An 18,807-nucleotide genomic window follows, 5' to 3' on the forward strand; every position below is an offset into this window, starting at 1 on the left:
TCGGCAAGACCAAATTGGGGAAATTTCTTCATTAATAAACAGGATTTCTTACAAAGGAAGAACTGATTGCTCAAAGAAGGAAGAACAAAAGAAGGGCCTATTGACCAATTTACTACTGCTAGGCCTATACTGGTAGATCCTACTCTACGGGCCATCACTGCCCTCGTCGTCGTCCTCGGAACTCTCATCGGCACTGCTGCCGATGGGCTCCTCGTCGCTACTCCCGTAGCCCTCTACGGGAGCTTCATCCCCGTCTTCATCGTCGCTGCTCGTCGTCGTCCCACCACATGCGGAGGCGTTTCGCCGACGGGTAGCCCTCGAGGGAGTCGTCGTCGTCTTCCTCTTCCTCTTCTTCGAGAGGTGGGGCAGCCGTCCCGGGGGAACCGGTCGTCCTCGCTTTCGACTCCGAGTTCCCCGTCGGCGAGGAACCGAAGATCTTCATCCCCACTCGGTCAAGGACTTGTCGTCCTCGGACCAAATGGAGGAAGCGTGGCTCTCTTCGTCCCATTCTTCTGGGGCACGGATTTCCGGCGGCGTCTCGCGGGATGAGGAGGACCCGTAGGAAAGCTCGGAGGAGGAGGAAGAAGACATGGTGGCACGAGAGGGTTTTTTGGTGCTAAGGCGAGGAGGACGAAGGAGGCGCAAGGCTGTTGAGAACGGTTAAATAAAAGGGATATGAGGGAGATTCAATGCCACGGCGGTTTCCGAGGAGATGTTGCCCAACAGGAAGATTTTGCGGCCACGTGGAGAAGTGGAGGGGGCAAGGCATCATGATGAGGATTCTGCGGCGGTCTTTTGTTCTGCCACGACATGACCCGACGAAAGAAGAGCATAATGATTTTGGAAATGTCATTTCCAAAACCAGGGGGGCATGTGTTATCACCAGAATTTGACCGAGTCAGAGGTGGGCCGCGATCAAGATGGACTCGAAGAATATATATATATGGAAGAGATACGAGAATCGGCCTTTTATACCAAGTTGGGCGTAATTGCCCGTGTATCTGTAACATATTAGATCGCATCTTAGTTTAGAAGTTAGAATCTTACCCGTGCACGGTTTAGTGCACGCCCACACTAGAAAGTCCCCAGGACTATAAATATGTATCTAGCGTTTATGGAATAAACAACAACCAACGTTCAACACAAACAAATCTCGGCGCATCGCCAACTCCTTCGTCTCGAGGGTTTCTCCGGTAAGCACCATGCTGCCTAGATCGCATCTTGCGATCTAGGCAGACAAGCCTGCCCACGTTGTTCATGCGTTGCTCGTGCTTGAAGCCTTTTTGATGGCGAGCAACGTAGTTATCTTAGATGTGTTAGGGTTAGCATTGTTCTTCGAATTACATGCTTTCGTTATGCGACCCTTGCACATCTAGCCGCCCTTACACCTATCTTAGGTGTAGGGGCGGCACCCCGCTTGATCATAGTTTAGTAGATCTGATCCGTTACGGTTGCTCCTTGTTTCATCAAGGATTAGTTTAACATCCGCAATAGTTAGGCCTTACAAAGGGTTGGAGGATCCAGCGGCGTGTAGGGTGATGTTTGCTAGCCCTAGAAAGGATGTTCGGGGATCAACCTCGTGTTGGTTTTTAGGCCCTGTCTAGGATCGGCTTACGGTCACCGTGCGCGAGCGCGAGGCCCAATCGTGAGTAGGATGATCCGATTATGCGGTGAAAACCCTAAACCGTCGTAGATCTCATTAGCTTTATCTTGATCAAGCAGGACCACCATATATTCGGACACCTCGTTCGAATCATGGGTGGATCGGCTCTTTGAGCCGATTCACGGGATAACCCGAGAGCCGATCGAGGCTCGTATTTAATGTTTACGTGTATGCCATGCAGGAAACTAAGCGAGGCATTATCCACACCTTCCCGACCGGGTATAGGTCGGGTGGCACGCCCTTGCGATAGCATCGGACGTGCGACCAGGAGGCTTTGCGGGCCGTCGCTCTGAGGGACTGGGGCCAGCCGCAGCCCTAGTTGTTCCCGGCTCTACTGTGTTGCCCGTCTCTGTCCGCCAGGGGGTTTCTGACGTCAACAAAGATATTATTATCTTTCTTATCAGTTCTTAGCTTAGTATTCTAAAAGTTAAAACTGTTTGTGCTTACAAGTAAGATGCATGATTGTTTCTATCACATGTATATTTGTTTGTTTCCCTCAACTCCTATGCTTGCTATTTAACCTTGCTAGCCAAAGACCATCGTCGAGAGGGAATACTTCTCGTGCATCCAAACCTGAACCCAAACCTATGTCAATTGTGTCCACCATATCTACCCACTCGCATGGTATTTTCTCGCCATTCCAAGTAAATACTTCATGTGCTACCTTTAAACAATTCAAAACTTATTACTTCTTATTTGTGTCAATGTTTTATAGCTCATGAGGAAGTATGTGGTGTTTTATCTTTCAGTCTTGTTAGGCAGCCTCCACTAAAGGACTAGTGGCTTCATCCACTTATCCTATAATTTTGCAATTTCATTAATAATTCTCTTCACATGTTTTGCCCTGATTCAACGGTAAGCAACTTAATTTTGCAATAGACACTCCTCCATGGTATGAGATTGTTGGAAGGCACCCGAGGATTCGGTTAGCCATGGCTTGTGTAAGCAAAGGTTGGGGGGAGTGTCATCCTTAAATAAACTAAAATACATGTGTAAACAAAAGAGAAAAGGGATGATCTACCTTGCTTGGTAGAGATAACGTCCTTCATGGGAGCCGCTCTTTGGAGGTCCGTTTGGCAAGGGGTTAGAGTACCCGCTACCGATCGTTGACAACAACAAACACCTCTCAAAACTTTACTTTTATTCTCTTCATATGATTTCAAAACTGAAAAAGCTCTAGCACATGATTTAATCTCTGCTTCCCTCTGCGAAGGGCCTGTCTTTTACTTTATGTTGAGTCAGTAAACCTATTACCCTCCATCTCAAGCAAGCATTTGAGTTGTTGTGATCAAACTATTATATTGTGATTTGCTTCATCATGTTTTTACTCTTTCTTGTTTAGTACAAGTTTTACCTGAATGAATATAGCTTTGAAAGTCATCAATGATTAATATGATTGAGTATGCAAGTTTACCATAAGCTTTAATACGAGAGCGCTGCTCAATAGATAAGTATAATCATGTTAATTGTTCTCTGACCAAGAACAAAGTTTGTCATCACCAATTATGATTTCTTATGCACCTTTATTTGTGATTACCTTATACTTGTTTCAAGTTGAGTTATATGAGGAAGTTGTTTACTATAATGTCTTGTGTGAATGAATATGATGCTTCTTGTCCGTATTTTGTTTATCGACTCTTCACTCCATAAACATGCGGTCCTGTTTACCGAGTTCGGTTTCGCTTGGGGACAAGCGAAGTCTAAGCTTGGGGGAGTTGATACGTCCAATTTGCATCACTATTTTATATCATAATTTGTCGTTATTCATTGATATATTTCATATTGGGACACAATACTTATGTTATTTCATCTATTTTGCATGTTTCATGATTATTTGGAGATCGAGCACCGGAGCCGGGATTCTGCTGGAAAAAGCACCGTCGGGATGCGATATTTCGGAAGATCAACTCGTGGAAGGAAGTTTTACCAAAAATCCTATTTTTCCGGATGACGGAGGAAGCCGGAAGGGGGAGCCAGCTGGACCCGGGGTGGGCCCACACCATAGGGTGGCGCGGCCCATGGCCCGGCCGCGCCAACATGTGGTGTGGGGCCCCCTCGGCCTCTTTCGCCTCCTTTTCTTCGCGAAACCCTTCGTCCCGAAGACCTAAGCCACGAGAGGAATCCTCACGAAGGGTTACCGCCGCCTCGCGGGGCGGAGAACACCGGAGAGAAAAGAGCTCTCCGGCGGGCCGGAATCCGCCGGGGAAATTCCCTCCCGGAGGGGAAATCGACGCCATCGTCACCGCCATCGAGCTGGACATCATCTCCATCACCATCATCATCATCTCCACCATCATCACCGCCATCTCCACCGCTGGACATCGTCACCGCTGTAGCAATTTGGGTTTGATCTTGATTGTTTGATAGGGGAAAGTCTCCCGATACTGATTTCTGCTTGTTGTTTATGCTATTGAGTGAAACCATTGAACCAAGGTCTATGTTCAGATTGTTATTCATCATCATATCACCTCTGATCATGTTCCATATGATGTCTCGTGAGTAGTTCGTTTAGTTCTTGAGGACATGGGTGAAGTCTAATTGTTAGTAGTGAACTATGGTTGAGTAATATTCAATGTTATGATATTTAAGTTGTGGTGTTATTCTTCTAGTGGTGTCGTGTGAACGTCGACTACATGACACTTCACCATTTATGGGCCTAGGGGAATGCATCTTGTACTCGTTTGCCAATTGCGGGGTTGCCGGAGTGACGAAACCTGAGCCCCGTTGGTATATCGATGCGGGAGGGATCGCAGGATCTCGAGTTTAAGGTTGTGGTTAGATTTATCTTAATTACTTTCTTGTAGTTGCGGATGCTTGCAAGGGGTATAATCACAAGTATGTATTAGTCCTAGGAAGGGCGGTACATTAGCATAGGTTCACCCACACAACACTTATCAAAACAATGAAGATTAATCAGCTGTATGTAGCGAAAGCACTAGACTAAAATCCCGTGTGTCCTCGAGAACGTTTGGTCATTATAAGTAAACAAACCGGCTCGTCCTTTGTGCTAAAAAGGATTGGGCCACTCGCTGCAATTATTTCTCTCGCATTTTACTTACTCGTACTTTATTCATCTGTTACATCAAAACCCCCTGAATACTTGTCACGTGAGCATTTACGAGTGAATCCTTCATCGAAACTGCTTGTCAACACCTTCTGCTCCTCATTGGGATCGACATTCTTACTTATCGAAGATACTACGATACACCCCCTATACTTGTGGGTCATCATGGTGCAACGCACACCTTGTTTGGTTGCAGACATGAACGTGCTCTGGTAACACCTTCCATTTGAGTGGTGAAGTTACCCAACAGTACTGCTAACTGAATAACAACACATTCAACAACATTCAATTCATCAAAAGATGCTGGTAATACACAACAACTAGTTACCGTACTTGGCGCTGCATCATGATTAATGCATCACAGGTTCATCACACGAGCGGTTGGTATATACCACCTCGAATAAGTTCATCATTACATACCGGGGATCAAGTTCAATCAAGTCCTAGCTAATGGAGGGATACGAGAGCACCTCCCAAAATCAGCAGGATCATGAAGAAGGAAGCAGAAGCACTAAGCGGGAAACTGCTTGCATAGCCAGATCCTAAGCTAGGCTGCCCTCTCTGATGCCTCCAGCTAACGGTACTCGACATACTCTTCTTCGTTGTCTGCAATGGAGTTGAGTGCCCTACCAGCAAGTTAGGTTGGTACAGCTGCGCCCTGCTGATAAACCGGGGCGTGAATATCGTTTTCATCTGAGCATAGTTCGTGATCGGGGTGTTGACGTACTCACGATGTCTCGGGTAGCGCTCCAATTCAGAAGGAGCAAGTATTAGTGCGGATGACAATGACTGTTAGATGTATGAAAGAAATCAATGAAGTTTACTACCTTTCCCGTTGCCGCCGGTCGCGTCCCTCTCTCTCCCTTTCCACGAGCAGGATCACGGGGGTACCCCTCGTGGGTGACGATACCCGAGGATGAAGCTTAGCGGGTCGTGAAGTTCGGGGATGGATCGAAAATTCCTCAGAAATACCTGAGAAGTAAACGAGCTATTCGGGAGCTTTCGGAATTTAGTCGTGGGCCGGAAATTCCCCTCCCATCCCCAAAAAATCCTAAGAAGTAAACAAGGCCCGAAGGGTGCTCCTGATGGATTCAAAGCTGTGACGTGGGTTTATGAGGGATTAATTACTGGCAATTTCATATGCAAGCTTTTATGTCGCTCGTATCTGGACTCTGTGGATGAACTTGTAATATATTTCAACATGGTACAAGAGGATGTCCAAATGTGGATGATTTATTTCATTCTTTATAAGGTATGTATGTTTTAACTGCAACTATACTGTATTTCTTGTCTGCTAAATTACTATCCAAACTTTACTCAACGTGACTGCGAATGCAGGTGTTGTATACAACAATTTGGGATGCCTTGGAGAGAGATATGATAATATAGAAGTTGATACTTCTGCTATTTGGAGTATGATGAGCAGGCTGTCCGATTTTGTTCTAGAAATGACTTGTAGTTTATACTGACCAGTTGACGTATAGGTTTAGTCAGCGGATATGATTAGTCTATTTCCGATTTTTTGAAAGTCGGAATGCAATTATACCCAATTTTTGAGGTAGTAACAAATTTTGACAATACACTGTATGTAGAAAATAGGTACATGACAGACTCGATTTATGCATTGTATGTTCCTCATCTTCTCACTGTAAGATTAACTGTAAATGTAACACTTCCTCATGTACAGGAGAATATTTTGAGACCTGTAAGGAAAATATCCAGATGTATTATACATGTATTCTCTGTAGGTGTCTTCTGCAGAAACTACTTAATCATCTGTTTTCTTGGTTCTGAATTAATCATGGGAGACCTGCTTTGAAATAATATGTAAACCTTATCTGTGTGTTTTATTCTATGTTTATTTATCTCATCTTCATCGAAATATGTAGACCTTATCTGTACAAGACAAAGTTGTACTGTACATGGTTTTAAACATATTCATATTCTATGTTTAGCTTGATATCTCTAACTCAAACCCAATTTGGAAAATGATGGACATTTTTTTAGAACACTTAAATAATGGACTTGTTATCTGAACTTAAACCCAATTTGCAAAATACTGGAAAAATAAACTCAAATTCTCTCACCAATGATGGCCGTGCTTCCTGCGCGCCTCACCTCGACCTCCCCAATTTTCCATGGCGGCAGCGGCTGCTCACCTCCTCTCTTCCCCACCCGTCACATCCGGCCTCCCTCCACGGCCTAGCCTATGCCATCACTGCCGCACCGGCACACGCCAGACCGAAGCTACCAGGAGCATATCCTGCCGCGCGACGCTTGGCGCCGATGCCCCCCTGTCCGCGCTCGCCGCCCCCGGATTGGCAGCAGCCACGGGGAGGACGTACCTGCGGGAGCACTCCTGCCTCCTCTTCCCGCCCCCGCGCGGCCGCCGACCGCTTGCCGTCGTCAAGTTTCTCGGCGGCGCCTTCATCGGGGCAGTCCCCGAGGCCACCTACGGGTAAGCGGAGCGGAGTCCATACAACCTCCGGTGCGGGGAAGAACTTTGTATTGATCTGCGTTTGGGCCGCATGGTTTGATTGCAGCTACCTGCTGGAGCTCCTGGCGCAGGAGGGCTTCCTCGTGGTGTGCGTGCCGTACAACGTCACCTTCGACCACGCGGCCGCCGCGCGGGAGGTCTTCCAGAGGTTCCACGGCTGCTACGACGAGCTCCTCGCGTCGGGGCTGCCGGAGGCCGGGCTAAGCGCAATGGACATCGCGGAGCTCCCGCTATACTCCGTTGGTCACAGGTGATCTGAGCACGAAGTAACGCACACAACCTGTTCGGTGCTTTGCCATAGAGGATGTTTGAAGCTTTGTTTCATTGATGGTATTTCTTATGCGAGTTTCAGCAATGGAGCGCTGCTTCAGCTGTTGGTGGGAAGCTACTTCTCGGAAAAGATACCAAAGGTGTGCTCTGGAAAATTCTGTTTCTTTTTGATCATTTGGGTGATTGAGGAGGATTGTTTTAATTCCTATTTTTGTGTATAGTTCCTTGATAACAGTGCTTATTGGTTGATTTTCTTTCATTGTTCAGGCTAATGCCATTGTCTCATTCAACAATAGGCCCGCTTCAGAGGCTGTCCCTTACTTTGAGCAGGTATTTTGGTCTGTGGTTTTTTGCACATTGGATCGTTATTACATTATGGTCAACAGGAGTAATAACTATTCTAATTCCTCCTTTATTGTTGAGCCTAACTGACACAATAACAAAAAATAGAGCCTTTTGTGCCAAGCAAGTTGTGTGCGGTAGGCTAGAGATGAAACCCAACAAAAATCTGTGGCAACCAAAAAGCGAAGTGAGAAAAATTAGTGAAGTATAATAAAACTAAATTGAGGTTCCGACACATGGATAGCTTATAGCTTATTTCAATGCAGTCCTATCAAGTGCCAAATCTGTAGGTACGTCCCAATCCCTCGATAAATAGTACAACTCTAGATATCTTATTTATTCTTGAAGATAGGTACTAATGTATATATCTCTTCATGGGTCTATGGATTGACACAACGCGGCCGCTCGTATCTAGTATATTGCCCCCACAAGTCGACCATGCGAGTATACATACAGCTTCAGCGACTCTGATCGAGTTTGGTTTGCTTTGGTTGGCATGAAACGCCCCACGTTCTAGGCAAAGAAGTTGTGTTGAGCTGACAGCAAGGACCTTCGATAAAAGTAAAGCTGAACAAGTGCCAACCTGACCAAGGATCGTCCCAATATGACGAATGCCAAGGATAGAAAAGGCCCTTTCCCTCCACCACTCAAGTTGAGAAGGAAATCAATGCCCTACACCGAGCTTTTGTGGCCACTTCCCGCGGTCATCATCGCTCCAGTGCAAGCATCGACTAGCAAGGGGTTGCGACATAGTGCCAACCAATGTAGTACATGATCCCTTTCTAATCGATCCTTGCATTAGAGCGATGGTGACCCCGTGAGTGTCGGCGAAAGTCTGGTGTAGGGCGTTGCTTTGCAGTCTGACTTGGGCGGTAGAGGGGCAAAGGCTGCGACCTTTTTCCCATTCATGTTGAATGATCCTTGGTTGGTCCGCCGCTTGATTGGTTTTGTGGATCGGAGGTCTTTCTTGTCAGCGCAAGCCAACTTCTTTCCTTGGGACTTGTTGTGGCTTTCCATGTTGACAAGAGTACACATATTAGCTGGGCACATGATCACAGTCATGAAGCAAGAGATCGTAGAAAGAAAGAAGGCAGGTTGAACAAAGAGAAATAATGTGTGGCATTGAATGGTTGCTCTTCGTTTGTCGTCTTGTGCTCTAGCGTCGATTATCCATGGTTGGGCATAGACGAACAAAGCGAAATAATGTGTAGCATTGATGGTTGCTCTTTGTTTGCCATCTTGTGCTCTGGCGTCGATGACCCGTGGTTGGGTATAGACGTTGCTGGCAACCGATTGCCGTGCCATGTGTTGAGGCTGTCACAGACACCGCTCTCCATCCGGTATTGCGGTCAGATGAGAAATATGCTTTAAAGAGTATGAAGGGTAGCAACAAATAAGATCGGCAAACCTGCTTTGGAAGCTGGAAACAAGGAACCTGTGATTTGTCAGGCCCTATCGCTGAAGAAAAGCTATGAAAGGTTGTGCCATTATTAATCCTCTAGAAACCTAACCGTGGTGAGAATTACAATGGCAAGATCAGAACAGCCAATAGATCATGTACAAGGGTGGCAGTTTGTTTTGGGAAATTTACATGTATCTCTAGGACAAATGTCAAAGATAATCAAAGATGAAAAATTAATTGCTGCCATTGTTCACCAAGTTGAGTCTGACATCCCTCACATGCAAACTCGGCTGAGTAGGAGCATTTGTTCGAACTGATTTTGTACATGGCAAGATCATCAAGTTGAAATACTAGTAAGTTATTCGCATGTGCATGACAATCTCGGATACGACCTCAAGATACTACCACGAGTACTTCATTACTTTCATCTACTTTGACTACTATTGTTACGAGGGCTGCGATAAAACATGTCGTCATCTTCCTGTGTCAAGTACTATACAAAAGCAGAAGCTTGTATACGTGGACCAGCTTGGGAGGCATGCATGCAAAAGCAGATCAAAGATCATCATAACATTGCATGTAGTAGGCTTGGGCCAATGTGGCTATTCTTACATGTTGCCATGCAAAGTCTAGCATGCAATCAAGTGAAGCAAATATAATCAGGCACCAAGCATCATATGGCATGTTGCGTAGTAGGTCCCAGTCTGGGCAATGTGCTCGAGTTAACTTGTACAGGGCCTATCTCGGGCAGGCCGCGGATACCAGCTTCCGACACATGCTTAGTTTGAAGGTGACTCAGAAGATGATGAGACACGATTCGACCATGACTGACTGACACTGATTATGAAGTCGAGACATGCGTGTCTTAATTTGGAGTCGAGCCTTTTTAAGGTCAGTTTGTATGTACACCTATATATATCCCCACCACTAGGGTTTAGATTTGGGTTTTGTTTAGATTATAAGTTCGCCATTGATGCAACTCCATGTACCTCGTTTGTGTCGAACGGCCAGACAAGACAGCTACAGAACCCAGTCTTTCATCTATAATTAATCTATATTCGCAATATCCATATTACATATCATTGTTCTTGCTTGTTCTTTGATTGATTGCAGGAATTAGATCTTTGATACGTAAATTTGTTTTGTGCAGATAGGCCCACTATTTAGTCAACTAATGCCTATGGTGGAGGCATCACCTGTGTACTCCGTGGCAAGAGATGCATCAGGTGATCATTCATTTATGGCTTACCTTATTATATTTACCAATTAATATTCAAGTGTAATGGAAATGTTCTGGCTTGCCTCTAACCTTCCATATCAATCAAATAGCATGAAAGAGCCCAATAAATTAAGATTAATGATAAATTTAATTGTTAATTATGATGTTCTATCTCTGGAATTCTAGTTGCTTCATGGTATTGCATCATTGGTGCTATGCCTCATGACATGCTAGAAATGTCAGTGTCAAAACATTAGTTTGATGCAAGAGTAAGTTAGAAGAAAGATACAAAAAGTTGCTAAAAAACTGTTATGGTGGCTTCACAATAATATGTGGTGTAACTTTGTAGGGGGTGTATGGAAGGCTCTATTTGATTTAGCTGGAGGTTTGATACAAGAGCATGATCGAGATGCTATGGCATCTGTGAGCAAATTTGTCGATCAGTTACCCTCAGTAATGAATCAGGTACTGTATGAATCTAAATTGTTTGATTAGAGAAATGTGCTTCTACAACATGTTCATTTATAAATATCTTTCTAATCCTGAACATATATGCTTCCCATGTTATTTTCAGGTTACAGAAGGTGTATCTGAATTCAAACCAACGCCGCCTGAGAACCGTGAATTCTGCAAGAACTCCTACAGTGTACCGAATACATTATTGGTAGTGTTGACAAACTTACTTTAACCGCGTTCTGTTATAATTTAGTGTTTATTAATTTTCCATGCACGTATTGCAGGTGAAATTCAGCGTTGATGCTATTGATGATACAGACATAATTGAGGACATCTTGCAACCTCGGGTAGAATCAATTGGTGGACAAATAAAGAAGGTCACACTGTCAGGAACACATCTGACTCCATGTATACAGGTACGGCTGGTTATAGTTTTCATCTCACAAGTGTATGATGCATCATATGCAGACTTTTAGAAGTCGGCATATTCGTGTCAGGTTCGTTTTATTAGGAATCTATGTGGTGCTATCACTAGGAAACAAGTGACTACTGTAGTTGAACTACGACCAATTTGTCATTCTCAGAATCACTAGAGCATAGTATCAAGGACTGGTTCTGATGAGGGACAGAATATAAAATAAAATAAAAATAAAACATAAGTAATATCCAGTACTAGCTTCTACACACTTCCACTATATTCTAGGTAATATGGTCCTCTAGTTATGTGTGTTGTAGTGGTTTCTGGAGTATTCTAGTATAAGTTGTAACTAGGATATTTGTAGTTCTTTCTCTAGCTTATGTAGTGTTCTCTAGAACACTCCGTTGTAAGTAGAGCTAAGTAGTGAAGGCTCATGCAGCCTATAAATAAAGGTCCAACCTCTACCTATGTAATCGGAACATGTACCCCTATTTATCAAATAAATGGAACCTTGTGTTCTGTCTTAAGATCTTGGACTAGATCTTGTGTGTTGAGAGTTTTGGATTGAACTCTTGACAGCCCCGCCCCTAGAGCGATATCTAGCCTACGCTCCTAGAGCGATATCTAGCACAACACGTTGAAGCGGTTCCTTCAACAATTGTGTTGTCCACGTTGTAGCAACACGGTGGAGTTGTTCCTCCACAACCTTGTGCTGCTTCAGGTGGTATCAGAGCCTTGCTGATCCGATCCAGCTGTTGGTCTCCTCATTGAGAGCTGCACCAAGCAATGGAGGAATTGGGAAAAAGAGTGGATGTTGTAGATCAACAAATCCAAGCGCTCCGTGAAGAACTTAACCGCAGATTTGATCAGCTAGTTGAGATGGTAAGAAAGGGTGTTCCTCCTCTTGCCAATGAAGAATCATCAAAGGAGGCAGATGATAGGCGTCGAAGAATGGGAGGTCGTATTGAAGCAAAAACACCTCATTCACGTGTTGTTCAGCGTACTTCAAGGAGGCCAATGTATGCGGAAGCTTCCGAAGGTGACGAATATGACGAGGGCCTTGAAGAACCTGATCTCCATACATATCTGAGAGTACACTGCTCTACATATGCGAGGGATACATACAAGGTGAGAGCTGAGATCCCCACTTTTAATGGAAATGTTGATATTGAGGGTGCCTTGATTGGTTGTATGAGGTGGAGATTTTCTTTGAGGTTATGGATATTCCGGAAGATCGTAGAGTTTCTTTGGTTGCATACAAGCTAAAAGGAGGAGCTGGTGCATGGTGGCATCGCCTTCAAGAAGATCGCAGGCTAAGAGGAGAACCTCGTGTGAGATCTTGGCGGCAGATGAAGAATCTTTTGAAAGGGAGATTTTTGCTCGCAGATTACGATCAGATCCTATTTATTCAGTTTCAGAATTGTGCTCAAGGAAATAGGACCATTTCAGAATACACGGAGGAGTTCCTAAGGCTACAAGTGAGGTGCCACCTTGGTGAAACTGAAGATCAACAAGTTGCAAGATACATCAATGGTCTCAATGATGCTATCCAGGACCGTTTGATGATGCAGCAAATTTGGTCCCTTGATCAAGCACAAGCTCTAGCATTAAAGGCAGAGAGATTGGTAAAGGCAAGAAAGGCAAGTAAGGCTCCATATTCTCATATGGAAGACTCGTCTAGGAGTCATTCCCACGGAATGGAAGAAGAGACCACTCAACCCGATGCAAAAGAAACTGTCCCAAAGCAAGCCAGAGGTAAGAGTAGGGCAAAGCCTGTGATAAAATGCTATAAATATGGTGAAGAGGGACATGTATCTAGCAATTGCCCATTGAGGAAATTTGTCAACATAACAATCCATGATGGCAAAGATGGCGAAGAATATGAATCTGAAGATGTAGAAGGACAAGATATTTGTGAAGAGGGAGAAGAGGTGGTATGCGTGATTCAACACCCCTTGTGCTCAACACCGCAGCCCGACAACACACAAAAAAAGAAAACATTTGAGAGCAAATGCACGGTGAATGGCAAGGTATGCAAATTAGTGATTGATAGTTGTAGCTGTGAAAATCTTATCTCTCAGAATTTGGTGAACCATTTAAAGCTTGAGACACATGATCATCCAAACCCCTACACTATTGGGTGGATCAAGAAAGGAGTGAATATGAGGGTCACCAAACAATGCGACCTGCCACTCTCTTTGGGCAAGCATTATCACGCAAATGTGTTATGTGATGTTGTTGATATGGATGCCATCCATGTTCTTCTTGGGCGACCTTGGCAATATGATGTGAATACAACACACAAAGGGAAGGAAAATTCTTACTCTTTCACTTGGAACAAGCGGAAGATCATCATTCTACCAAATCAATCAAATCGTAATTGCTCCAAGGAGAATGAGAAAAGTGACCGCAAACGGAGACTAAAATCATTCCAGGTTGGTGATAAGGTGATGGTATACCTCCGGAAAGAAGGACCACCGTTAGACATCAAAGAGAAACTTAGATGGTGGAAATACGGACCCTTCTCTATTCTAAGGAAGATAAATGATAATGTCTACATGATAGATCTTCCAGCTGAGATGGGAATATCCAACATATTCAACGTGGCAGACTTGGCTCTTTATCATCCAGAACAAGCACTCTATGAAGATAACTCGAGGTCGAGTTCTAAACAACCAGGGGAGAATGATGAGGGACAGAATATAAAATAAAATAAAAATAAAACATAAGTAATATCCAGTACTAGCTTCTACACACTTCCACTATATTCTAGGTAATATGGTCCTCTAGTTATGTGTGTTGTAGTGGTTTCCGGAGTATTCTAGTATAAGTTGTAACTAGGATATTTGTAGTTCTTTCTCTAGCTTATGTAGTGTTCTCTAGAACACTCTAGTTGTAAGTAGAGCTAAATAGTGAAGGCTCATGCAGCCTATAAATAGAGGTCCAACCTCTACCTATGTAATCGGAACATGTACCCCTATTTATCAAATAAATGGAACCTTGTGTTCTGTCTTAAGATCTTGGACTAGATCTTGTGTGTTGAGAGTTTTGGATTGAACTCTTGACAGCCCCGCCCCTAGAGCGATATCTAGCCTACGCCCCTAGAGCGATATCTAGCACAGCACGTTGAAGCGGTTCTTTCAACAATTGTGCTGTCCACGTTGTAGCAACACGGTGGAGTTGTTCCTCCACAACCTTGTGCTGCTTCAGTTTCTCTGTTTATGTGTAATATCATTTATGTACACGACATTGATATTCATGTGTACCAGGCATTAACTATAGCTATACTACAGGATGTTAAATGGCAGGCTGGTTCACAATACACTCCAGCAGATGCTCTGGCCCAGGGTTTAAAATCTTTGGCTCTCAATGAGACCAGGGTCCTCTCAAGAACTATCGCTGATTGGTTCAGATCCATTTAGAAGCTTAGATTCTTAATTATTGCATGACCATTGAAGTTCAGAATGCTGCTTACGGAGGTATGCAATACTACTGTACCTAGAATCCATATATAGCCTGTCAATTTACAACCATTCATGGGCTTTGACACTGCCGTGGAACTTATGTGGTGTAAAAAACTAGGATCATTGCTTGCGTTACTCACGCAGTTACCATATCGGAGATCCTTTCACACTTCAGATCCAGAACTGCAGAAACATCTGTAGAATCTATAGCACTGTACGGTCTCCATTCAGTTAACTTTGGATCATGCATCAGAAACATTTTATTGGTTCCTGCAGAATTGGCTGGGTTTGGAGGTTGCCAACTTGCCATTGTAATAGTACTAAAAACTAATACCTGATCAAGATTTGGAGGTTGGGGCCAAGTGTTGGGATTCCGTCAGACAATACAATGCATTTGATCCAGATACCAGGAGAACAGTGATCTAATCTCAGGTATGGCACCAACAAGGCTGAGTCGGCCGTATACACCTTGCAGCAGGCAGGCAACCCTGTCCATGCTCGGCCTTCTGGTGGTTGGCAATTTATGTGCAAAGTGCAATACAATATTTTTCTGTATAGGTGTTACATTTGGGACAATTTTGGTGTACCTTGATTAATTGTGAGGATGCTTGTAGTGAGCACCTGATGTAAACCAAAGCTGTCTAGCATTTTCTGGTTCTCCAGAATATATACTGAATGCATATGGTGTAGAACGATCTACACCAGACAAGAATATTGAAAATGCAGCAACTGTAAGTTATTGATCATTGAATGGTGCCATTGGATTAAGCTCAGTTAAATGGTGCCGGTGTACCGAGGCGCCCTGAGCCCACCAAGGCACCGATTCTCTAGTGAACATCTTCGCAGTTCAGGATTCGCTGGGACTGCTATCTCCAGGCTCTGGTCAGAATGAAGATGCATATATTGTTTTTGAGCAAATGTTGTGCAACTTTTCTTCTGCCTTGAGTGGTGAAGTAAAAACATATAGTACTCCCTCAGTTTATCTATCTAGAAGCATTTTAGTAATTAGACAATTCTATAACACTTATTTCCAAACAGAGGAAGTATGTCTTTGATCACATAACTGTGAGTTTGTTGTCTAGGCGGTGTATATCATGTGTTCTTTTAGGGGAACTCTACTGTATACGTGTTGGATGGCTAATGTGGTGGGGACGTCGAGGTGGCATAGCTACATGTTAAAAGAAATATGATTATCGATCTCTTTGATTTGAAAAAATAAAGTAAAATAATTGAAATTCTAAAAACAAAATCATTCGAGATGTGGATCCAAGATCCCCAGTTCTGGATCTAGCCATGGAGCCTCATCCTACAAATGTTTGTTTGATAATCCTAAGTTTCCTACTCTTATTTTCGTGAGCTTTGTTCCTTTGGTTTGCAAAATTCTCCGCCCCTCTCCTATTTCTCTCTTCAGTGGTTGGGACCACGCTGACGCCCCTGTCGCTACCTGATCCCCTACCCGCCGACCTTCCCTTCTCGCTGGAGAAGGTGAATGGGGCAATGCCATGCACGCCGTCACGGTTCCCTGCGCCAACGGAGTGCTGGGACGAGGCTGCATCTGCTACAGTTTCAACTTTATTTTGCAGTTCAGGGCCTACCCAAGTCATGTTCCCGTTTATTACTCAATATTTAAGCGATACATTGCACATGAATACTTGTCACGGTGAATTCAGCTTGCGCATCTTGGCAGATGCTATGCTCGCTGTCCTTCTCTGCTGCAACGTTGTTCACGTCAGACATGAATGGACAACCTAACGGCATGGTGATGCTCACGAATCTGAGATACATGTGACACTGAAGCTGCACACCAGTTGTCCCAGCAAGCCTAAGGTACATGCTTCGATTAGGAGTAGCAAGGGACCTTTCGTTGAGATGTGATCCGTTCCTCTTTTCCTTTACTTAACGTCTGGTAAAAATCAAGAATTTAACCTCTGGTTTGAGATCGATGTTTATTTATGCAACAGCTTCGGTGTAGACTATGGCAATTGCTTCAGATTCTTATAATTTTCTTTAGCTGACCAAGTGTGTAAATAATAACACTTCTCTGCATGGGAATCTCTCATACAAAATCACTCCCAGTTTGCATATGAAATGGACTGTTAACTGAACTTGCAGAGTAGCTGATTCTACCTTAGTAGCACATAAGGTTCAGGTCTGAGTCCCACCTCTGACCATACAGGAGCTAGCAATGCAAACCATGTTACACATATCTAGCTTAGGCTACGAGCAACTTCAGTTACACATATCTGATATCTGAGAATACAATAAGCACGTCCTGGAAAGCTGGAACTAACACTTTACTTGATTATTTATTCTAGGGAAGTAGCTCATTCCTGTAAATAATATGTGTGTTTATGCCAGGAAGACTGGCAAGTTCGTGTTGTCACTAATCATGGTTTGGCTAAAGGATCATTTTACAAAAAAATGTTGAACCTTGACAATCGCATGTACCTATTGGATTTAGTGATCGATAGTGTTTTTACTGGGAGACTTTTAGCTTATGTTTCGTCCCCGATCGCTGGTGCCAGCAGGTTCCGCAACAAAAACTAGATCCGGTCGTGTTCACGTACAAAAACATCAGCCCAGCCCAGTTCACGTAGAACGGCCCAGAAACTTGCACCTCTTGTGCAATTTAGGGAGATTGATGTACTGGAGAAACCGAGCTGTTATTCGTACGAAATATACTCATGTTTTAGTCCCACCTTGCTCCCTCTCACTAAGTTCTACTGGTTTATAATTTTATATACATCCGTGAGTTGCTTGGACACAAGGTGACTTAGAAAGCGACATATAGCAGCAAAACGATGGATTGTGGGCTAGATGCCACATGCATGGTGCATTTCAGTATTAAACGAAGTCCCGTGTGGAGGAGAAGGATGGAGAGGAAAGAAAAAGATCCCTGAAGCCTAGCGCCGTTGAACAATTGAGAGGAAGCAAGCAACCCAGAGGTGGCTGTCGCTAAACAAATTAGCAATTACTGGGGTAACCAGAACTGGCCGTCTTCAAGAGCTGGTGTCGTTGCGGCCGATTGCGAGCGCAGGTGTACTTGTCCTAAAATTGCTCGTGGCACGTGCGTGAATTCTTCTTCGTATAATGTTTTTTACTTCAATGGAAATTAATTTGTTATGATGGTAACGAGTGCAATCATGGCAATACACATGATTTTTTTGAACGCCACATGCAATACGAAACGTGCTTCACTGGGTTATAAATTTGGCATCCCTTCAAAGAAGAGGGCTTGAAGAAAATGAATATGCATGGACACACTACAGCTCCTCTTCGTCTCGCCTACTACCTCACTCGCAAAAGGGCTAGCCGGTGTGTGGTCCCTTTCAAATAACGGGTCAGGCCGGAGGCAACCTCGGGATGTGAGTAGCCCGGGACGAAAGGGAGGCCTCGTAGTAACCGACCTAGGGTGGCAGCGCAGGGTGACGGCCACTGGTTCATCGAAGCATGACGATGCGTGTTGAATTTCACTGGGCCCCGAGATAGGTGGCACGAGGTGAAGGCCACGGTTCCCCTAAGTTGGATGACACGGGGTGAAGGACGTCATGCCCGATCCAGGGATGCACATGGGTGAATAGGAGGGAAGGGTGGCACGATATAGCAGAATGATGAGAAGGGGAGGTTGTTGACCAAGAAAAGAGGCGTGAATAGAAACATGGGTGGAGGCATCCACTTGTGGAAGATGGAGGATAAATTTGTCAACGTTGCATGTGCAAGTGATGATTGACTTTGAAATCCATAGCATCGCACGGGCACTTGTGCTAGTAATTGAAATTCTAAAAATAAAATCATTCGAGATGGATGATTATGTGTTAGGAAAATTTATAAACATTAATTTTGATATATTATGCAAAATGACGCCATCTTTCGGCAAAACGGTTTTTCTGGTTGCATAAGTCCTGCTGAAAAAGCTTTTTATATGAAAATGTATCTACGGAAAATTTTACATCCAATTTCAATGGCCAAAATTTACCGACCTTTTATATTCCTCAAAATCATAAATGAAATA

At 44.0% G+C, this 18,807-nt stretch overlaps 1 protein-coding gene across 1 annotated transcript; it reads left to right on the forward strand.

Annotated features, from left to right (window-relative positions):
• The first annotated feature begins 6,817 nt into the window (after positions 1-6,817).
• LOC124653018 lies at positions 6,818-14,832 on the forward strand. Its single transcript, XM_047192073.1, has 9 exons — positions 6,818-7,185; positions 7,271-7,474; positions 7,577-7,634; positions 7,762-7,824; positions 10,389-10,464; positions 10,807-10,922; positions 11,032-11,121; positions 11,198-11,329; positions 14,625-14,832. The coding sequence occupies exons 1-9, from the start codon at positions 6,866-6,868 to the stop codon at positions 14,751-14,753; spliced, it is 1,188 nt and encodes a 395-aa protein (XP_047048029.1). The 5' UTR covers positions 6,818-6,865; the 3' UTR covers positions 14,754-14,832.
• The last annotated feature ends 3,975 nt before the right edge of the window (positions 14,833-18,807 follow it).

Source organism: Lolium rigidum, chromosome 5 (assembly GCF_022539505.1).
Source record: "Lolium rigidum isolate FL_2022 chromosome 5, APGP_CSIRO_Lrig_0.1, whole genome shotgun sequence".
Taxonomy (NCBI): Eukaryota; Viridiplantae; Streptophyta; class Magnoliopsida; order Poales; family Poaceae; genus Lolium; species Lolium rigidum.